This window comes from Xenopus laevis, chromosome 3L (genome assembly GCF_017654675.1).
Source record: "Xenopus laevis strain J_2021 chromosome 3L, Xenopus_laevis_v10.1, whole genome shotgun sequence".
Taxonomy (NCBI): Eukaryota; Metazoa; Chordata; class Amphibia; order Anura; family Pipidae; genus Xenopus; species Xenopus laevis.
In genome coordinates, this window is record NC_054375.1 from 158,418,037 (window position 1) to 158,442,083 (window position 24,047).

The window sequence follows — 24,047 nt, forward strand, 5'->3', positions numbered from 1 at the left end:
ATTGTCAGCTCTGCGCCACATAAAGGCAACACTCGCTCTTGTCGTCCTGTATACAAGCGCAGGACACGCCGAGTCCAAATCTCACATCAATGAGCAGCACAAGAGTAAAAAAAGATGTTTTAATTAAAAGTGCAACAGACACATCACTGCACCATTTCATTTACAATAGGATAAATAAAACTTCCCCTTTAATCTGTGCAGTGAAATGATTGGCAGGATAGTGATTGTACTGGGGGGCAGTGACACCCAAACTGTGACTCTGATCAGATGTATTGGGGAAGGGGGGCAGGAAGAGATTTGGGGTGAGCACCTATCTGCTCTCATATTTACTCCAGGGATGCACTTCATCCACTATTTTAGATTCGGCTGAACCCCCAAAATTTGCATATGCAAATTAGGGGTGGGAAGGGAAAACATTTTTTACTTCCTTGTCACGCGATTTCCCTCCCCACCCCTAATTTGCATATGTAGATTCGGTTTGGCCGGGCGGAAGGATTCGGCCGAATCTGAATCCTGCTGAAAAAGGCCAAATACCAAAGTGAATCCTGGATTTGGTGCATTCCTAATTTACTCCCACAATCCTTCACTTGTAAGATATGGAGAGAATGCCTGTGCCCTGCCCAAGATATTCCTGCAACTAAAACAGCTCATTCGCTAATATTTGTGCTGGAGGGCCCCTAACAAATGTTGCTCCTTAAAGGGGAAATCGAAAACGTCCAATAACCACTGGGAAATGCAACAAGAATAATGACACGGCTGCTGGGGTCACGTAGGGCTCTGGGGACAATACGGGGTCTACTCAGCAGCTCAGGGCAGGCTATATACAACAAGAGGGGCTATAGGGAGAATATATATATATATATAATGGCTTGTGCTCTGGTCACAGTCTATACATTTATATATAATAGAGATATTTGCACAAAACACATTCTGGATTCAGTGAAATACACAATTGTTACATTATATGATCAGCAGCCAATGAACTGGCAGACACAGTGTGACTAGTGGCAAGTCCCATGGATGAGTCCCAGGTCTCCTGAGCATCACAGGGAAGAATTCTGGCCTCGTCTGGTCCCTCTCTCTTTCTCTGTACAGGAAGGAGAATAGATTGAGCTTGTGGCTCATAATGCTTCATTATTGGCTACACAGCAGCCAATAGCCACGGCTACTGCACCCAGACACGTCTATAAATTAACTGCATTGAAAGAACTGGTGGGACCCCCTCCCAAACTGAGATTGTATGATGAAGGTGGTAGTCTCCATACAAGTCCATGCCCAGAAGGATAGACTGCATTAGGGCACCCAGATCCCATTATTCAGTCTGCTAATATTCAGGCAAAATGACTTTGGGGTCTCTCCCGAGAGCTTTGGCTGGTCTGAGGCTTGGCCAGTGAGTCTTCCACGGAATGAAGAGGATTGGATGGCAGGTCGCCTAATCTCTGAGCCAATCACGCTGAGCTGGTTTTCTTCCTGGGCTCCCCAAAGCGCTTGATGTGGATCTGACGGGCCGCCTGAAGTACCCGGTGACGTTCACGCAGATTCCTCCTCCGCACATGCTCATTAGTGATCTCCTGGACATACAGCGACGGGAACCAACCTTTCTTCCCATCGGAGAGTCGGATTCCTTCATACCAACCTGAGAAACGGGAAATTAGGCAGAGAGCTCAACAATTTGGGGTGTTAAAGCCTTGCCCAGTCTGTACTATGAACATCTCTTTCCTCCTTAGACATATCTCTAATCTGAACTCTCCGCATCTCCATTCTCAACCTCCATCTTTATATCATAGAGTCAAGGCACATTTATGTGAGAATTAAAGTGATATACGTATTCCATATGTTACTAATGTAACCTTAAATAAATTGCCAGGCGGTCCTCTATATATCTCACCTGTCTGCCTCAACCTTCTCTCCATTTATATATCTGGGAGAAGCTTTACACTCCCCACATTTCATCCTTTCTCCGCAACCTTCTTCCCATCATGGCCAAGTTGTATTCTACATATCTCATCTGGGCCAAGCTGTACAAGTCTCATCTTTACTCCTCAACCTTCTCCCTATCATGGCTTCATGGCCAGACTACTCTACATATCTCATCTTTGCTTAACCTTCTCTCCATTTTTATATATGGGTGAAGCTGTACTCTCCCCACATCTCATCTTTTCTCCTCAACCTTCTCCCCATCATTATATCATTTCCAGGCTGTACTCTACATATCTCATCCTTCATCTAAATGTAAAATACGTATTCTCCGCGTTTCATACTTCCTACTCAACCTTAATCTCAAATTGTGACATGACCAGTCTTTACTTTCCATATGGCATCTTTCCTCCTCATACTCTCTCCAGCTTTATCATGGTCATTTCATAGTCTACACATCTCATATTCCCTCCTCAACCTTCATCCCATCTTTATATCATGGTCAGTTTGTATTCTCACCACATCTCGTCTTAGCTCCTCAACATTCATCTTCTCTTTATGTCATGCCCAGTCTGTATTCACCATATTACCTTCTCTCCCCTTTATACCAGTCATTACTCTCCATGTCTGCCCTTTTTTTCCTCTACACACTTTTCATTGTCCCTCTTCATTGTTTGCCCCTCCCCCAATGCCCCAGAAGGTCTCCAGTTACTCACCTTCTGACGTTTTCTTCAGCACATTAATAATATCCACAGGCTCCAAGTTCAGCTCATCGGCCTGTGAGGCAGTATAAGGTTCTATACACTGGACCTGGGGACAGTCTGCAGGGGCACAGGGAAGAGAAAAGCAACGCACAGATTTATGTCGAGAACACGGACAACTCCAACATGTCTGACAACGGGCAAGAAATCTGATTCATTGCCCATGTACAGAATGCAGACATACAATATATATACTATAGACAGACAGACATATATACATACAGGAATCACACTTACCCCAGTCTTCATATATTGTGTCACTTCCAGAAAGGGAATCATCCGCTAGATTTGGGAAAGCTGCCACCCAGCGATGTAAATCCGACCTACACAGGGTAAAAACATAATGAGTGACCCTAAAGTAAGAGGGACAGACACACATCTGGCCTAAACTGTGTCACCCTCCAGGGGGCGGAGCATTGACATGTCATCAAGTCACACGGCCCTGTCCCTCTCACTTACTGTGTTGAAGCCTTGTAGAGACGTTCACACATTTTGCCCTGGTGATTCTCCAGCAACGTAAGGAAGAAGCTGTTCTCCATAGTGGGAGAAGTTTGTACCTGAACCAGAGAGTGATGGGCATAATCCAGAACCACATACTTGTCTGAACTGGGTAAAGAAGAAAAACACATGCCCATTACTGATATGAGACTGAGAAACAATGGGGAGACAACTGGAAAAGAAGCAGAAAGGTGACTGACCCAGGAGAACAGAAGGAGGAGGACATGCTGGAAGATGAGGGAGAAGAAGGATACCCCAGGGAGGAGAGAGAAGGGAGCGCAGTAATGAAATGAAGAAGGGAAGGAGATGTTCGGGGAGAAAGAAAAGAGAGAATGCTCAGAAGAGAAAAGAGATGGAGTGTCTGAAGAGGGATAATATCTAGAAGAAGTCATTGAATGATGGGAGAATCCATATAGATGGATGAAGAAAGGTGGGAGGTTTAGTCCTGAGGAAGATGCTGTGTCTGGAGGAGAAGGAAGGCGCATAAGAGGAAGTTGGAAGATGCAGGGGGAGAAAAGGAGGGAGCCCAGAGGAGGAAACAGTCAGTAGAAATGCAGCAGAAGATAAAACATAGGAATGTAGGAGACCCCAGTGCAGAGGTCAGAGGACACGGAGATGTAGGAAGAAGAAGCAGAGGCAGGAAGAAGTGGCTGAAGGAGGTCAATGGAGGGAGAGTGCAGGGTGGGGAGGCAGGAGAACACAACTATGGAGGACACTAAAGAGATTAAATGGAATCTGGAAAATAAATATGGCCACACACCTCTTCTTCTGGGTTAGCAGTAGGAAGTCATTGAACAGGAAGAAGTAGACGGGGGTGAATTTAGTGGGTTTGATGCCAAAGAGGCTGCCCTTTTGTAGCACCTCACTCAGCTCTCCCTGCTTCTCCAGGAATCTATTCTGGGAAATTATTGGAACCGCCTGCCAGAGAAATCCACCAATTAGAACCCTCCTTTATAATATCTACCTACCAGGAGCCTTCATGCTACCCAATCAGATTTATTGTTCTTACAGAGAAAGAAAGCAGGTGAGAATGACGTCACTACATGAGAACCACATTTACCAGCAGGACCAATAGGCAATCGCTTGTGCCGGGGGGGGGGCACTGTAACATGAGGCAGAACATTCCATGCAGGGGACCCGGATCTTGCCCATAACAAGTTAAGTCCCACCCCCTGAATATGATTGGCCCAGTCACGCTGTCTCCCCATTCTGTATGGACTGACTGAAGCCTCCTACCTTTATCTTGTCAAACACAATCTTCTGGGCAATGTGGATCAACTCCTCGGTCTGTTTCATGCGACCCACCTCCCGGTTACACTCCTGGATAATCTGTGGGGGGGTTGGGGAGATAAAATATCAATATTCACATCTATGGAAAGATCCAGAGGAGCAGACTCAGTCCCCATGTTCAGCCTGGACTCACCGTGTCCCACCCTAATAAAGTCAATTCATTCCCATCATTTATTTGTCAGGAGAGGAACCTTGAACCCAATCTCTGGGCCAATCAAAGCAGAGCTCCCTGCAGCTCACACACAAGGCCCATGTTTGTATCTCTATGGCCAATGGCCTCCATCTGTTGTTACATGTCCTCTACTCCCAGAATCCCCAGCAGCTAACCATGGCCCGACCCTACTAACTGCCGGCATGGAGTCAATGACTGACACTTGTCCCTGGTACAGCCGCCATGTTATTATTTCTATACCTTGGACACAGAATCCAGGGCGTTGGTCGCATTCTGTTCCATTTCGGAGGCCTCCTCTGTTCTCTTCAGTATATTCTGTGGGGGGAGGAGGAGCAGATGACTCATATGTAAGAGGAAATAGCAGGGTGGGGGGAAATAGGGGAAGACAGGGAGGGTTGGAGTAAATAGGGGAGAAGGGGAGAGTAGGAGTATGTGGGCAGTTAATAGGGGGAGAGGGAGGGTGGGGGAATATATGGAAGAGGTGGGGTGTATGAGAGCAGAAGTGAATAGGAGTGCAAGTAAGGGGGGTGCATAGAAGTAACAGAACTGGGGGACTGGGCAAGTAATTGAGGGGGTGCCTAGCGCTGGGGCACAGGCCTGTATGTGACGGGGGCAGATAAGGGTGAGATAAGAGAGGTCCCTGTAACTAGGGGCGTAACATCATAAGAAGCAACGGATCAATAACCTGTGCCCCCATTAGGCATCAATTATTCATAACCAGAAGCACTAGGGGAAGGGAGACCCCCCCATTCTTATCTTGTGTTAGAGCCCCAATGTCTACTCTCCCCCTGCCTGGGAACCCTGAGTAGTCAAGAAGCCGCCATGAATTGCCCCCATGAATTGCCCCAGTGCTGTCTGATGGGCGACTCATTGAGCCTTTAGTTATCCTGCCCAGCATGGAAGTTGGTGAGTGCAGAGACAAGGAATGAGGGGGGCAGGCGGGGAGTGGTGGGGGTACAGGGTCTCACCTCTATGAGCATCTTGATCCTTGTGATTCTCTGGAAGGGCAGAAGTAGGAAGGACATGAAGGGGAGGCGTTGGCACTGGGGCAGCTCCTGTAACCTGCACAGAGTGGCATGAAACTGGGGGTTCTTCTCCCTATGAGAGAAAGTGAGGGTTCACAGTGAGTGAGGCCAACAGAGACTACAAGGGCTTGGCAGTTAGAGTAGGCAGTCAGGGCACACAATACAATAAGCCCAGTCAATAAAGCACTCGTGTAGAGGAAGTGAAGATACACAGGAAGTGCAGGGGCAAAGGAATCACAGGTACACAGGAAGCACAGGTACAAAGGAAGAGCAGGTGCAAAAGAATGGCAGGTGCACAGGAAGTGCAGGTACAGAGGAAGAGCAGGTGCAAAAGAAGAGCAGGTGCACAGGAAGTGCAGGGGCAAAGGAATCACAGGTACACAGGAAGCACAGGTACAAAGGAAGAGCAGGTGCAAAAGAATGGCAGGTGCACAGGAAGTGCAGGGGCAAAGGAATCACAGGTACACAGGAAGCACAGGTACAAAGGAAGAGCAGGTGCAAAAGAATGGCAGGTGCACAGGAAGTGCAGGTACAGAGGAAGAGCAGGTGCAAAAGAAGAGCAGGTGCAAAAGAAGGGCAGGTACAGAAGAAGCACAGGTACAGAGGAAAAGCAGGTGCACAGGAAGTGTAGGTACAGAGGAAGCGCAGGTGAAAGCGAAGTGCAGGTACAGAGGAAGCGCAGGTACAGAGGAAGAGCAGGTGCAAAAGAAGTGCAGGTGCACAGGAAGCGCAGGTGAATGTAAGCATAAAGTGGCCTCTTACAAGAGCTCGCTGTACGTCTTCTCCTGGAAGACCTGGTTGCGCACATAGTCTATATACACGGGGAAGTGATGCAACGCATGTTGGTAGATGATGTCACAGACGTCCGTTATGATGATATTTTCTTCTACTCGATCCTCCAAGTCCATGAGGAACCTGCAGTTATAGTGAGTGTTATTGATGACCACATACTCGGTACTGTTCAAGAGCGCCGCATGTAAGTGCCAATAACTTACCTCTCGCTGACCTCTTTGACCTTCAGGACGTTGGAGAAGAGGATTTTCTTCTCGCGCACAATGAGGGTGTCGTCCAGCTCGCGGGACTCCATGAAGTGTTCGATGAGGACATTGAGGGAGCGCAGGTAGGAGGCCTCCGACGTCAGCACCTCAAACATACTCTGTAAGCAGAGCACAAATGTGGCACTTTGTATGTGCTGGAGGGCACCCCTCATTCACCCCCAGCAGCCTTTCCCTTACCTCCTGCATCTTCTTCTCCTCGTTGCTCATGTCCCCCAGCACCCTGCTCTCCTTCACTGCCGGCAGCTCCTGCCACAGGGTGTTGTGCGATGCGGCCGACCTGCGCCCCTGCTTTGGGGACCCCCCGGATGAGAGGGGGCTGTCGTGGGAGGAGTCGTAGCTGGTGAAGCTGCTGTTCCGTGGAACCGTCTGTCTCCTGAGCTCCTTCTTGATAACGGCCTGGCGGTACGTCTGGTACAGCGGCTCTGGGGGGAAGAAGAAAGCTTCCATATTATACATGTCCACATATTGCTGAACTACACTTCCCATCAGCCCCAACCAGCTTATCACCATTCTGCCACTGCCCCCCTGTCTGCACAGCCCAATGGGCTCACTTCTCCCTATAGGTGAGGCAGGAGGACTGCAGCTCCCATGAACAGCACCCAGTATGTAGAGAGGTGCCAACAAAGAAATCAGCCCTCTCATTGGCCAGCGAACCAGGAAGTCACCAAACTCCTCCTGTCACCCTTGGTCCTGCCCCACTACTTACCCATCAGCCACCTGGGCAGCTGGGGCAACAAGCATTTACTCCCCCCACAAACCATTCAACTTACCATCCCGCAGGTGGGACTCCCAGTCTATGGATTTGGGGCTCCTCACAGGGGGGGACCTAGAAACACAGAAGTTATAGGTTAGAGGGAAGGAAGGAAGTGGGAAAAGCTTGGGGAAATGGAGAGGAAACAGAGAAGGAAGGAAGGAAGTGGGGAAAGCTTGGGGAAATAGAGAGGAAACAGAAGGAAGGAAGGAAGTGGGGTGAGCTTGGGGAAACAGAGAGGAAACAGAGAGGGAAGGAAGTGGAAAAATAGAGAGGAAACAGAAAGGGAAAGAATGAATTGGAGAAAGCTTTGGGAAATATAGAGGAAACAGACAAAGAAGGAAGGAAGTGGGGTAAGCTTGGGGAAACAGAGAGGGAAGGAAGGAAGTGGAAAAATAGAGAGGAAACAGAGAGGGAAGGAAGTGGGAAAAGCTTGGGTAAATAGAGAGGGAAGGAAGGAAGTGGGATAAGCTTGGGGAAATAGAGAGGAAACAGAGAGGGAAGGAAGGAAGTGGGAAAAGCTTGGGAAAATAGAAAGGAAACAGGGAAAGAGGAAGTGGAAAAAGCTTGTGGAAATAGAGAGGGAAGGAAGGAAGTGGGAAAAGCTTGGGGAAATAGAGAGGAAACAGAGAGGGAAGTAGAGCAGAAGGATAGAGGGAAGTAACTACGGCTAAAGGCACGAGGAAAGGAGATGGGGGAGACAGCTGAGTAGAGGGAAAGGCATGGGAGATAGGGAAGGGTTAATGGCAAAGGGACAGGTAAGAGGAAGGAGAATGGGAAATGAAGGAGGAATAGAAAGGTAGAAAAGGGATAGAGGGAGTATGATTGAGGCATGAGGAAGAGAGTGGGGGAGGAGAGGGTAGTTAAAGGAGAACTAAACCCTAAAAATTAGTATGGCTTAAAATGGCATATTTTATGTAGTGAACTTATTGCACGAGGCTAAAGTTTCAGCTTGTCAATAGCAGCAATGATCCAGGACTTCAAACTTGTCACAGGGGGTCACCATCTTGGAAAGTGTCTGTGACACTCACATGCTCAGTGGGCTCTGATTGGCTGTTGAGAAGCTAAGCTTAGGGCTCGTCACTAATTATCCAGCAGAAAATGAGCTTCCCTGGCTGTAATATAAACTGATGCTACAGGTTTGCTAATTATTAAATTCTGATGCTAATTGCACTGGTCTGTGCTGCCATGTAGTAATTATGTGTATTAATGACTAATCAGCCTTATATTGTGACATTTCTATTCTATGTGTACTGTATATTGTGAGTGGCTCCCTAAGCTCAGTAAGTGACAGCAGCACAGAGCATGTGAATCAGTGAATCAGCAGAAAAGGAGATGGGGAGCTACTGGGGCATCTTTGGAGACACAGATCTTTACTGCTAAAGGGCTGTGGTTGCCTTGGGCTGGTACAGAAGCACAAAACATCATGTACAACATTTCTACCTACTTCTTTAGTTAGGCTTTAGTTCTCCTTTAAGGAGCAGTCCAATGGGAATCAGCTGCATCTGTAGCTTTAGGCACCATTAGTGCTCCAGCCAATAGGATCTGCTCCTGAGGTGTGATGTCACTGTTGCCATGCCACTGACAGAGATAACAATGGCCGACAGAGCCACCATCAGGGGTACAGGGGATACTCCAGACAGGGTGCCCCATGGCTAGTATAAGAGAGTGAGGAGAGAAAAGTGGGGAGAGCAGGAAGTGTGGGACACAAAGAGGGAAATATAGGGAGTGGGGGAGAAGAGGAAAAAGGGCAATGGTAGAACTGGGGCATTTTCTACCAACACCTACATGAAGATGGAGCCACCACGATAGATTTCATGAGCGCAGTCTGCTGTATCGGCACCACCTACAGGAGAGTAAATGTATTGTTGTACTGGCCCTTTAATGGGATACTGCCATGGGAAAAAAACATGTTTTTTTTCAAAACACATCAGTTAATAGTGCTGCTCCAGCAGAATTCTGCATTGAAATCCAATTCTCAAAAGAGCAAAACAGATTTTTTTCTATATTTAATTTTGAAATCTGACATGGGGCTAGAGAGACATATTGTCAGTTTCCCAGCTGCCCCCAGTCATGTGACTTGTGCTCTGATAAACTTCAGTCTCTCTTTACTGCTCTACCTTTCCCCCCAGCAGCCTAACAACAGAACAATGGGAAGGTAACCAGATAGCAGCTCCCTAACACAAGATAACAGCTGCCTGGTAGATCTAAGAACAACACTCAATAGTAAAATCCAGGTCCCACTGAGACACATTCAGTTACATTGAGTAGGAGAAACAACAGGCTGCCAGAAAGCAGTTCCATCCTAAAGTGCTGGCTCTTTCTGAAATCACATGACCAGGCAAAATGAGCTGAGATGCACCTACACACCAATATTACAACTAAATACACTTGCTGGTTCAGTCAATCAAAACAAAAATGGAAGAGGAATTTCTTCCTGGGGGAGGAGTCAGAATTGAGTGCAAGAATGACTGGGTCTGGTACCTATTCCCCATGCCAGGACACAGCATTTCAATATTCACCTTCCCCTCAAATCTGTGGGACCCCTATACCCTATAAATGTTATACTGAGACGTCAGAGCAACCAATCAGCAGCAGGTAAATGTCAATCAGCCAATAGGAGAGCTTAGATATCAGTCAGTGCATGCAGTGCAGAACATGGGGGTACTTACAGCTTTCTTGCCCCTCCGAGGGGCAGTTCTCTGATGGTAGGTACATGGTGGCCAAAGTGCTGGACGACTCCTCCTCTCGTTGCTCCACCTCCTCTGAGTTGCCGGCCGAGTATCTCTTTAGTGAGCCTTTGCGCACAAACGGAGGAGGAGGGGGCGCTGCCCAGCGTGGGGGTTTGCTGGGCACTTTTGGGGGTACAAGGGCTGTTTTTTCTTCAACGGGCAGCAGTGCCAACGGGGGGACTTTGCTCCTGCGAGCCGGCTTACGCACCTTGGCTCTTGATTCCGCCGCACTCACGTCCTCTGTGGAGTCTCTCAGGGCCGAGGGGTCACTATCAAGATCCTCGGGGGCGGGGGGGTTACTGCACTGGGGCAGCAGCTCTAATGACTCCCCACTGAACTCTGCCCTAAATCTATGGCTCCTCAGGGGCGGTGCTTCAGACTGAGGCAGTGGAGGGGCGGAGTCAGTGTGGCTGGTTTCTGACTGTTCAGCTGAGTTTGTGCTTAAGGATCTCAGTTCTGACTCAGTAGCTTCTCCATTAAGCTTAGAAGCCGAGTCTGGGGGGGAAGAATCCGAGCCCCCCTCAAAACTACTGTCATTTGTAGACTTGTAGGAAGTCAACACAACCCCAGGCTTGGCCTCCATGACCCTGGGGCCCTCCATCAAATATTCACTAGATCTCAGTGACCTCCGCCTTCTGGAGTAAGTGCCCCCGCTCACCATCTTGTTTTTCAAGGACCAGGGACCCCACTTTCCTCTGTCCTCAGCTCCCTCAGAGGCGGGTAACGTTCTGTGAATCACACCCCCATCGTCTGAAGAGTCCGACGCCTCGCTGAGATTGCGGCTCCTCAAAATGAAGGATTCTGGGAGCCAAACCAACACCATTCCTGGTCTCTGCAGGTGACAGGCACAACGACACCTCGCTGGGCATGCTGGGAGTGGGGGGCAAGACCCCATCTTTGTAGCCCGGACATCAGGGTCTTGCACGTTCTTTGGGGGAAGAGCTGAGAGAGAGGAAACCACATCCATTAGAATGAGCCAATCATGATCCAGAAACACCAATACACCCACCCAACCAGACACACGGATACAGAAGAAGTTATTGAGCAATAACTAGAAGAACAGACAGACAGATACACAGATACAGAAGGACAGACAGATTGGTGCCCCGTGTTATTGAGCCATAACTAATCTGATCTGATCCCCCGGGCCCCAGGGAAAGGATCAAACCCATAGTGGCCCCATGCAGACCTGGTGGGTGAGGAGCCTGATGCAGTAACCAATTGGAATTTTCTAACCTTCCTGACTGGCATCCGAGGGAGCCAATAAACTGCCACAGCAGCCACTGTGACTACAGCTGTTTATTTCACTCTATTAACGCAATGGTGGATTTAGTCACAGCTGATTATGTAAAATTGTATGTCTTGGGTATTTGGCTTGAGTTCCCCTTTAATAATTCACTGTTGCCTTTTGCACAGCCCCCTCCCTCCCACTCGTGACTAATCCCCTCACCCCCCTCAGTGCTGTGGCTCAGTTAGTGGATCGTATGGAGAGTCACAGCCGTGACCCAGTCGCCCACTAAATCTGCTACGTGTGGGTGTATAGTGGGTTATAGGGTGTCATACTGTATATAGCTGAGTTATTATAGCTTGTAATCATTCCCTATATCCCACACACCTCTCACTCTATATACATATATATATATATTTCTCTCTCTCACTCTATATATATATATATATATATATATATATATATATATATATATGTATATATATATATGTATATATATATATATATATATATATATATATATATATATATATATATATATATATATATATATATATATATATATATATATATATATATATATATATATATCAAAACAGGGGGGTTGTGGGAGCACTCTAAAGGCTTTAAAGTATATATAAGTATAATAAATTCTATTGCATATGTACCCAAAAACAGGGGTTATTTTGTTACAAAGTTATGATCATAAAACTTTGTAACAAAATAACCCCTGTTTTGGGTACATATGCAATAGAATTTATTATACTTATATATATATATACTTTAAAGCCTTTAGAGTGCTCCCACAACCCCCCTGTTTTGATATTATATATATATATATATATATACATATATATATATATATATATATACATATATATATATATATATATATTTGTCTCTCTATCTCTCACTCTATATACTTATATATATTTCTCTCTCTTACTCTATATACATATATATTTCTCTCTCTCTCTATATATATATATACATATATGTCTCTCACTTTCTATATACATATATATTTCTCTCTCTCGCTCTCTCTCTATATATATATACACATATATATTTCTCTCTCTCTCTATATATATACATATATATTTCTCTCTATTTATATACATATATGTCTCTCTCTATATATATATATATATATAAATGTCTCTCTCTCTCTCTCTCTCTCTCTCTCTATATATATACACACATCTCTCTCTCTATATATACATATATCTCTCTCTCTCTTTTTCTCTCTCTCTCTCTCTTTTTCTTTCTCTCTCTCTCTCTCTTTTTCTTTCTCTCTCTCGCTCTCTCGCGCTCTCTCTCTCTCTTTTTCTCTCTCTCTCGCTTTTTCTTTCTCTCTCTCTCTATATATATATATATACACACATATCTCTCTCTCTATATATACATATATATTTCTCTCTCTCTCTCATATATACTGTATATATGTCTCTCTCTATGGGGCAAATTCACTAACCTGCGGAAATTCTCCAGCGACAGCTTCACTTACATTGCCACACTTCGGCAGGTGAAAATTCACCAGGACAACGCTAATTCACTAAAATGCGAAGTTGCGTCCAGGGCGCCAAACAATGGCGAAGTTTCGCTAGTGTTAATTCGGCAAGCTAAGTGAAGTTGCGCTAGCGTTGGCTAATTTGCATACGGCGGGAAGTTAAAGTTGAATGGCGTATATGTTGCAGCAAATACATTACACTACACAAGTCCAGGGAACCTTAATAAAATAAAATAGACTTATTATATTGCCCTACACATGAGCCCACTGTATAGTTTATGTGCCATATGTTAGGAAATGTAGGGGGGAAGCCAGATACCCTAAAAAAAATGTACGATCTTTTGCAGCCTATCACCCTGAAAAAAAGTCACCAGCATTTTCAACTATTTTTTGAGGAAGTCCTATTTACACTTTTGCACTTCGCCTGGTCTGAGATGGTGAAGGCAAGTCTGGCACAAGCAGTAAAGATCAGTAAAATCCACATCTTAGTGCATTAGCGTAGTTACGTCCATTCGCCAGAGCACAAATTCGCCTGGTGTTAGAGTGCCAAGTAGCACCAGAGTCTATCTCCTTCCCTGGCGAATTTACGCCAGCGCCCGTTAGTAAATCGCCGAAATGACGTCACACTGGCGAATTCACGCCAGCATTAGTCAATTCACCCAAATTAGTAAATTTGCCTCTCTCTCTCTCTATATTTATTAACATCTTACTGATGAAACACTCAGCTCACGACCACCATATATAACAAAGAGACTGACAGGAATAGTCTATAACATCTCACTTCCCACCACACCTGCTCAGGAGTATCTCATATTCACAAGTGATTCGAATGCTACGGAACAACAAAGACCATACACAACTTAATATTCAACTTGATGAACTTATTGACTGCTTTCTACAACGAGGAGATCTCCTCCATGAAGTTCTCGACTTCTCGATCTGAGAGCTACACGCTTCACACGGGATGAACTACTGAATTGGGCACACAGGTCCAACACAACAGGTAACGGTGACCCACTTACTTTCCACCGACTCACCCAGCACCAGATCCTTCAGCTTTTCACAATCACTGGTCAATTGTACAAAAAGACAGAACACTTCCACCTTCCCCCCTCGAGTGGCTTACAAAAGAGGATGGAATCTGAGGGATCAAGCCGCTTCGCCACCAAACGTGGCTTTGTCAAGCAACGAAACAGCCAGGGGTGTAACTATAGAGGAAGCAGACCCTGCGGCTGCAGGGGGGCCCAGGAGGTATAGGGGCCCCATAAGGCCCTAATTCATATACAATTTCAATAAATATTGGAGAAACAAGTAAACCTCTAAACATTTTGGGGGCCTGAAAAATAATTTGCTGTGGGGCCCAGTAATATCTAGTTACGCCACTGGAAACAGCTGTTGAGGTGCAGCGCTGCATCTGGAAAACAGGGTGCCCCATCCTCTGGGATCTTGTGCTGCGCTGAAGGGCGGACCATTAAGGCATGGATACTGGGCTGATACCACAGAAACAAGAGGTCTTGATGACGATGCGACTGAACAAACGGTCTGTAAAAACGTTGTAACTTTGTTGGGGCAGGATATCGCCGGGCGTTGGGTAACCCTTGTGGCCCAATATTCATACGCTGGCCTAGTCACTAGTGTAACGAATCCTCACCCTGGTGGTCTAGTGGTGAGACCACCTTCGGCCTAACTGACTTTAACATCCGTTGTGCCCCTTTGCTTGCCAGAACTCCTCGCCTTGCTCCTCTCGAAAAGTCCAGGTGGCATCTGAGTACCATGAGGGCTCCTCCCGAAGCCAAAGGCGGTCACACTACTGGTGAAGCCGAGACCAGGGAGCTTGACACTAGTTCTGGTTTAAGGTGCCGACCGTGACAACTAGACTGCCGAGTCACTAATTCTGCCATTGGACTCGTTTATTTACTCACCAAAACCAACTTAACCCAGCGCCCCTTGAAACATACGGACTTTATTGCTAAGAACATTTATTGTACCTGAGCATTGGGCCTATACTCTTAGCAAACGGAGGCCCCCCCAATCCCCACGTATTTATGGGACTTACCAGCCACACCAATTCCACATTGACACACTGATTGTGCAAATAACCACTTTCCATTCTCCATGTCTATTGTGACTGTGCGCACCACACTTATATCCTCCTCACACGACAATTTGTTAAGCTGCTTAACACAACACATGTTGTTTCCATTGCTCATAATTATACATATTTGACACCGTTTGTTTAGCAGCTAATCCGACACATCCGACTCATCCAATCAGTTGGTGCGGTTAAGCATTTAGAGGAGGCGGATCCCTCATTCCAGATGCAGCGCTGCTTGATTTATAGTTTATTTTAACCAGAACAATATGCTGGTGAATAAATATTGCCTTTTTATCCTTATGTTTTGGTTATGTGTAATATCTGAGTACCTGTGGCTGCTGCTTGGGGACTAAGTGCCATTCTTTGTACATATAGACCCTGTACACCGCTATTAACCCCCTACAACCTCATGGGAGTTACCCAATTCCAAGCTTGGTTGTTACCGCTGCACGGACTGTACCACTTGCAGACAACTCATCCCTCATCCACATTCTGGGAAACCGATTGTCAGACATAAACACACAGGGGCCTCATTGTAGAACATGATCACTGATATTGTGCCCATGCCCCTCGGGGAGGTGACCGTCTGTTACTTCAAACTGAACTGAAATAGATTCACCGGCTTCACACACTCAGCCCCCGACGTGTAAATGAACTGATTTAATTTGCTCCATTTTTCTAAAGACTTGATCACAGGCTGATTGATATCTTTGTAGGACTCGTGTGGACATTCACTAATGATGTATGTGGACATATATATTCAAAACTTGTGGGACTTGGAAAAGTGCGATATGTTTCCTTTTTCTGTCTGAATATCCACTATATACAGGCCCAGCTATATTATGTGTGTGTGTGTATATATATATATATATATATGTGTGTGTGTGTGTATATATATATATATATATATCTACGAGAATGGAGCACTCATGCATTTAAAGAGCAGCTGCCTGGGTGCAGTATTCCAAAGTTATGTAAACCAAATACTGTACAAAAACCGCACTCACAGGGCTTCTTAAAGGTGCAGAAAAGAAAATCTGTTTATTTCGACGTTTCGGCTTCAGTACTGGAGCCTTCCTCAGGTGATGTGCACAGTGCAAATGACAATCGATATTTAAACTCAAAAATGGCGCCAAAACACAACATGTGACGTCATAGCATCATGTGGGCGTCACTAGGTGAAGGTGTATAAACATAGCATAATAAAACAGCGCTCATCCTATAAGGACGTGCTTTCAGTGTCCATCTTCTAAAAAAGCTCACTTAGTGGCTTAAAAACATTTGTTTAAAAATGCTTAAAGAGCGTGTTATTAATGTGCCAAAGTATCCCTCTGTGTAACCCGTGTGCGCGATGTACTGATCATCACTTACCCCAGAGAACCGTAAGTAGCAGAAGGAGTTCACTCTATCGCTTTACTGGAAGGAGGCGTAATCCACATTTCAGCCGGACACCCCATATCGCAACTACGAACCCAGCCAGGCACACTCCTGTTGTCGGTGTATACCGATCTCCCATTATGTCTCCGTATTAGGCCACGCCTCCTTTCCGGTGCGGGGCAGGGCCTGCTTGCAACATCTGTGAGCCCTGTAGCAACTGTCCAGGTTACTCCGCTCCCTACTACTACTTGTCCCGCCTCTACATACTGTGTCACGCCAGGGAGTTGAAGCTAGAGTGAGTGTATAACCCACTCTGCTTATATTATATATATATATATATATATATATATATATATATATATATATATATATATATATATATCTCTATATCTATCTATATATATACACATACATACACACACACCCATATCCACTATATACAGGCCCAGCTTGAAAAAAGACCATGTGAGGCCTGAAACGTTGCCGTACTGCCCCATAAGTCTGCAATAAAGACATTTTTAATCTAATAAGATAAAGTGTTGCTGTTCTAATTGAATCTTTGCTGTATTTGCCGGTGGTAAGTGGCCATTGGAGAACCTGCACCCGCATAAAGAGAAAGGATTCTACCAGGTTGTGCTGACTATCTTGTACGCAGAATGCTGGTCCTATGGGAATAGATATCAGAGGGTGCTGGGAGTTGCACATATAAAACCCCCTGCAGTCTCAGGTCAGGGAATAGGAGAAGTATCAGAAGCTCAGCTCATAATGTTTATTCATAGACAAAAAGATCTACTTCCTGCTCGCGGGTTCAATTCCCAGAGGGTTCAGCCCCGTCACATTCTGTATGTGGGTAAGTGGTAAATACCGGCAGAATAGCCCCAAATACTCGATTTACCAGTTTCTCACTCACTGTTTGTACAAACAGAGAACCAGAATTTGCACAACACCAGCCTCATGCTCAGAAACAAACACGTACTCCATACGCCACATATATATATATATATATCTATACACAACTGTCAGGCCCATCTATGTGATCATTCTCCTGGGGTCAAATAATCAGATCAGCCCAAATGAGTATAATAAATGCACACATCTCCCATCTACCAGCAATTTCATTTCTAGAAGTCAGTGACTCATGGTGTGGGCCGGCACATAGCACTGACATGGCAGCTTACAGGGAATAAAACACATTAATTGGCAAACACTTCCTTCTGACTAGGAAACCAGTAACAGACTATTCTACAGCAAACGTTAATAATGAAGGTTTAGGGTTCAGTTCCCCTTGGAATGTGCAAATCACAAGTAGAAAGGGTAAAGAAAAAATACTCACGGGGGGGACAGGGCTCCTCCTCTTCCATCAGCTCAGCCGCCACCTGCATTGTATTCTCCTCCATCTGGGGAAGCACTTTCTCTTCCCTGCTGGGCCCCACTGTGGGCTTTGGGGGCCCCAATGGCTGAGGATCATCACTGGCTCCCCCTACAGGCTCCTTCTGAAAGAGACCAGCCATCTTCTTCACACAGACTCCCGGCAAGAGACGATTATCCACAACATTGTCTGGGGTTTCTACATCAGATCTGGCGGCTGGAATCACAGAATGGTTTTTGGGGTTTGAGAGATCAGTCCTGGGGCCTCCCACGTCACTCCTGGGACCTAAGTCACTCCTGAGGCCCCCCATCGCGTCACTCCTGGGGCCCCCCACATCACTCCTGGGGCCCCCCACGTCACTCCTGGGGCCCCCCACGTCACTCCTGGGGCCCCCCACGTCACTCCTGGGGCCCCCCACGTCACTCCTGGGGCCTAAGTCACTCCTGAGGCCACTCCTGGGGCCCATCACGTCACTCCTGGGGCCCCCCACGTCACTCCTGTGGCCCGTCACGTCACTCCTGGGGCCCGTCACGTCACTCCTGGGGCCCCCCACGTCACTCCTGGGGCCCCCCACGTCACTCCTGGGGCCCCCCACGTCACTCCTGGGGCCCGTCACGTCACTCCTGGGGCCCGACACGTCACTCCTGGGGCCCCCCACGTCACTTTTTGCAAAGGGAGGATGATTTTTGGGAGCTGGAGGGGGGGGCTTCTGCGGTGGTTTGGGAGGAAGATGAGGAGGAGGACGGTTGGGGGGTCGGGCTTTAATGATACGAGTTGGTTTCTGAGACAGAGGCACCAGAGGTGGGAGGGTGTCAGTAGCCGACATGTTGTCATGGAAACTCACACGCCGTCATCTAGAGAACTGTAAAGAGAAAAGTGATTTACAAATGATTTTGCCCAGAGAATGTGCAGGAAGGGTTAATAAGGCGCCACTAATAAAGTCATTACAAATAACAGTGAAGGGCTCAGTATACTTTACTTAAGGGTTAAAGAATCCCAAGCCAAAAGCCCCGCCCACAATAACCTTTGCCCTGAGAGGTGCAGTATGGGAAGGGCAGGTGCAAAGTGCTCAGAGCAAACAATCAGCTACTTACACTTCCTCCCATCATCCCCATGATCCACCCACTCACTCACCCACTTCCACTCTCACCCACCCACTCACCTCCACTCTCACTCACCCACCTGCACACCCACTCACCCGCACTCTCAAACACACACTCAGCCACCCACCAACCCATTCACTCACCCACCCGCTTACCCACACACACTCACCCGCACACTCACCCACACAGCCACACTCACAGCCACACTCACAGCCACACTCACAGCCACACACTCAGCCACACACTCAGCCACACACTCAGCCACACAGCCACACACTCAGCCACACACTCAGCCACACACTCAGCCACACACTCAGCCACACACTCACAGCCACACACTCACAGCCACACACTCACAGCCACACACTCACAGCCACACTCACACAATTAGGTAGGTTTTGTAGGTCCTAATGTTCCTTTAGCTTTGGGAAAACACAGTTATTAACCCCCGGGTGAACCTGCAGCCCCAGATCTCTAATCCCACAGACAGGAAAGGCTGAATTTCCTACGGACATAGAACAGGAAAGGACTAGTCCTCTAATCACATCCTGTAGCCAAATCCAACCACAACCCCACCCTTCAATCCAGCACAGGGATGGGCCACAGCAGCAAGCCTCATACAGACTCCTTCACTTAACAGAGACGCTACAATCCAATAATATTCTGCTCCAATGAAATACCATTCTGAAGAGCTGACACTCCAATACAATAACCTGCTGCTCCAATAAAACATCCTTCTAGTCTGAAGAGCTGACACTCCAATCCAATAACCTGCTGCTCCAACGAAATATCCTTTTAGCCTGAAGAGCTGACACTCCAATGCAATAACTTGCTGCTCCAATAAAATATCCTTCTAGTCTGAAGAGCTGACTTTACAATCCAATAACCTGTTGCTCCAGTCAAATATCCTTCTAGTTTGAAGAGCTGACACTCCAATGCAATAACCTGATGCTCCAATGAAATATCCTTCTAGTTTGAAGAGCTGACACTCCAATGCAATAACCTGCTGCTCCAATAAAATATCCTTCTAGTTTGAAGAGCTAACACTCCAATGCAATAACCTGATGCTCCAATGAAATATCCTTCTAGTTTGAAGAGCTAACACGCCAATGCAATAACCTGATGTTCCAATGAAATATCCTTCTAGTTTGAAGAGCTGACACTCCAATGCAATAACCTGCTGCTCCAATGAAATATCCTTCTAGTCTGAAGAGCTGACAGTCCAATGCAATAACCTGCTGCTCCAATGAAATATCCTTCTAGTCTGAAGAGCTGACATTACAATGTAGTATGAAAAGCTGATATTCTCCTGCACCAACTGGCCCAGTCACACAGCTTCTCTCTCCGACCGGCCCAAACCACCCAATGACGTCTCATTACACCTCCCTCTGCTCTTCTATCTGTGTCACTAATCAACTGGGTTTTCCACAGCTCCCCAACCTGCTGACCCACAGCTGACTGCTCGAGATGACTCCCTGCAGTCCTTTTACCTCTAGTCTTGCCTGGCACTACTCCTTATACCCACAGCTACTTGCCAGGTAGACTCCCTGCAGCCTTACCTCTAGCTGCCAGCACTACTCCTATACCCACAGCTACTGCTTCAGAGAATCTCCTGCAGCTTACCTTAAGCTGCCTGCACTACTCCTATACCCACCAGCTACTGCCAGGATGGACTCCCATGCAGCCTTACCTCTAGCTGCCAGCACTACTCCTTATTACCCACAGCTACTGCCCATGAGACTCCCTGCAGCCTTACCTCTAGCTGCCAGCTACTTGCCAGAGACTCCCTGCAGCCTTACCTCTAGCTGCCAGGACTACTCCTATTACCCACAGCTACTGCAGAACTCCCTGCAGCCTTACCTCTAGCTGCCAGCACTACTCCTATACCCACAGCTACTGCCAGAGACTCCCTGCAGCCTTACCTCTAGCTGCCAGCACTACTCCTATACCCACAGCTACTGCCAGAGACTCCCTGCAGCCTTACCTCTAGCTGCCAGCACTACCCCTATACCCACAGCTACTGCCAGAGACTCCCTGCAGCCTTACCTCTAGCTGCCAGCACTTACTCCTATAACCCACAGCTACTGCCAGAGACTCCCTGCAGCCTTACCTCTAGCTGCCAGCACTACTCCTATACCCACAGCTACTGCCAGAGACTCCCTGCAGCCTTACCTCTAGCTGCCAGCACTACTCCTATACCCACAGCTACTGCCAGAGACTCCCTGCAGCCTTACCTCTAGCTGCCAGCACTTACTCCTATACCACAGCTACTGCCAAACTCCCTGCCAGCCTTACCTCTAGCTGCCAGCACTACTCCTATACCCACAGCTACTGCCAGAGGACTCCCTGCCAGCCTTACTCTAGCTGCCCAGCACTACCCTATACCCTACAGCTACTGCCAGAGACTCCTGCAGCCTTACCTCTAGCTCGGCACTACCCCTATACCCACAGTACTGCCAGAACTCCCTGCAGCCTTACCTCTAGCTGCCAGCACTACTCCTATACCCCAGCTACTGCCAGACTCCCTGCAGCCTACTTCTAGCTGCCAGCACTACTCCTATACCCACAGCTACTGCCAGAGACTCCCTGCAGCCTTACCTCTAGCTGCCAGCACTACCCCTATACCCACAGCTACTGCCACTTTAGCAGAACCATCATGAGTGACACAGAGGGGGGACTTGGGCATCTTCCGTCTAATACAAATCAATGGGGGGAGGGGGGGTATTTAGGGGGCTTGTCATTGTCTGGGAATATTATTTATTATTATTTATTGTATCAGTGCAGGTGTCACACAGGGACATTGGGGTAACAGTGTCTGATCAGACCCAGGGGTAACATCAGTGGTGTCACATACACATATATAGATATCTATATAACACAAACACACACATATATATATATATCTATATATATAACACAAACACAAACACACACATATATATATTTATAACACAGACACACAAATATATATATATATAATACACGGGGCAGGGCACTATACAGACACACACATATAGATAGACATAGATAAAACACACACATATAGATATAGAATAAGAGACAGACACACGTGTAGAATAAATAGAGGGGAGTAGTCGGGCGGTTCCTCACCTCCCGGCGGCGGCGGCTCAGACTCAGATTCCCGGCGGTTGGGTCTCAGCTCCGGTCTCATCAGTTCGGGATCAGCAGCAGCAGCGGCCGGTGGGCGGGGCAGAGTAGTGGGTGGGCGGGGCATCTATTGTTCTCTATGTCGGGTGCGGGGATGGAATGGGCCGCGCTGTGGCTGCTGGGAATGGGGTCGGACTGGTCAGTTGGAACCACGTGCAAGACTAGCCGGGGGCTGTTAGAGGATGTGGAGGCGATTGTCAGCTCTTGGGCCCAGACATATCTGCTGCTCATGCGCCTTAACCCTGTAGTGTCAGTCCCTAATGTGAGACTGAGTGACCTGTGTCCCCAGGTGACATCCTCCTGCCCCTCTTGTTCTACCCAACATATATATTATATATATCCCTTAATCTTCTGTGTATCATTATTATACTATATATTATATCTATATTCTGTCTGTGTATCATTATATATATATATATATATCCTTATATCTGTCTGTGTATCATTATATATATATATTATATATCCCTTAATATCTGTCTGTGTTATCATGTATATTATATTATATATATATCCTATACTATATATATATATATATAATACATCCTTATATCTGTCTGTGTATCATTATATATATATATAATCCCTTATATCTGTCTGTTGGTATCATTATAATATAGATTATATCCCTTATATCTGTCTGTGTATCATTAATATATATATATATCCCTTATATCTGTGTATATATATATATATAATATATATATATCCCTTATATCTGTCTGTGTATCTATATTATTATTATATATCCCTTATATCTGTCTGGTGTATCATATATATATATATATATCCCTTATATCTGTCTGTGTATCATTTATATATATATATATATATATATATATATATATTCTTCTGTGTATCTATTATATATATATATATCCCTTATATCTGTCTGTGTATCATTATTATATTATATATATATATGTAAATTAATATTATATATTAATATATTTATATTATATCCCATATATCTGTCTGTGTATCATTTATATATATATGATATCCCTATATCTGTCTGTGTATATTATATATATATATCCCTTATATCTGTCTGTGTATCATATTATATTATATATTATATATATATATCCTTATATCTGTCTGTTGTATCATATATATATATATATATCCCTTTATTATCTGTCTGTGTATCTATATTATATTATATATCCCTTATATCTGCTGTGTATCATACTATATTATATATATTATATCCCTTATATCTGTCTGTGTATCATTAATATATATATATAATATATATATATATATTATTATATCCTTATATCTGTCTGTGTATCATTTATATATTATATATTATATACCCTTATATCTGTCTGTGTATCATTATATATATATTATATATATATATATATATTATTATATCCCTTTATATCTTGTCTGTGTATCATTATATATTATATATATATATATATCCCTTATTATCTGTCTGTGTATCATTATATATATATTATTATATATATATATTATATATATATTATTATATATTATTATTATATATATATATATTATATATATATATATTATATTATATATATCCCTTATATCTGTCTGTGTATCTATTATATATATTATATATATATATATCTCTCACATGTATATACACAGCAGGCTGGGAGTGTCTGGGAGCTCACACTTGGCTTCTTCTTATCCTACTCCCCTCACTCACACTTCATCATAACAATTTACACTAACCCACACCCTGCTGCTGCCTGCACTGCACTACACACCCTCCACTCACACAACAAGTGGGATTGGCCCCTCCCCCTGCAGACTGACACACAAGAAGAAGCTGGGATTGGCTCCTCCTCCTGCAGGGTGATACACAGAAGAAGTAGCTGGGATTGGCTCCTCCTCCTGCAGGGTGTTACACAGAAGAAGAAACTGGGATTGGCTCCTCCTCCTGCAGGGTGTTACACAGAAGAAGCTGGGATTGGCTCCTCCTCCTGCAGGGTGACACTGTAACAGAAGAGCC

The 24,047-nt window shown here is 45.7% G+C and overlaps 1 protein-coding gene across 1 annotated transcript; it reads right to left on the minus strand.

Annotated features, from left to right (window-relative positions):
* Positions 1–105: 105 nt before the first annotated feature.
* On the minus strand, positions 106–22,340 carry arhgef15.L (Rho guanine nucleotide exchange factor 15 L homeolog). Its single transcript, XM_018253846.2, has 16 exons — positions 21,998–22,340; positions 17,748–18,645; positions 10,145–11,146; positions 9,261–9,318; positions 7,492–7,547; positions 6,899–7,143; positions 6,659–6,819; positions 6,426–6,578; positions 5,607–5,736; positions 4,879–4,953; positions 4,413–4,505; positions 3,937–4,094; positions 3,138–3,284; positions 2,916–3,001; positions 2,634–2,738; positions 106–1,636 (listed from the first exon to the last, which is right to left on the minus strand). The coding sequence occupies exons 2-16, from the start codon at positions 18,607–18,609 to the stop codon at positions 1,449–1,451; spliced, it is 3,519 nt and encodes a 1,172-aa protein (XP_018109335.1). The 5' UTR covers positions 18,610–18,645; positions 21,998–22,340; the 3' UTR covers positions 106–1,448.
* Positions 22,341–24,047: the final 1,707 nt, after the last annotated feature.

What these genes read in the sequence shown, in the direction of transcription:
- arhgef15.L (XM_018253846.2), bottom strand. Translation starts at nt 18,609, where the DNA reads ATGTCGGCTACTGACACCCTCCCACCTCTGGTGCCTCTGTCTCAGAAA. An exon ending in GGAGTCCCACCTGCGGGATG is followed by an intron (nt 7,144 to 7,491) that starts GTAAGTTGAATG and finishes TCTTCCCCCCAG; the next exon opens with AGCCGCTGTACCAGACGTAC. An exon ending in TTGTGTTTGACAAGATAAAG is followed by an intron (nt 4,095 to 4,412) that starts GTAGGAGGCTTC and finishes TTTCTCTGGCAG; the next exon opens with GCGGTTCCAATAATTTCCCA.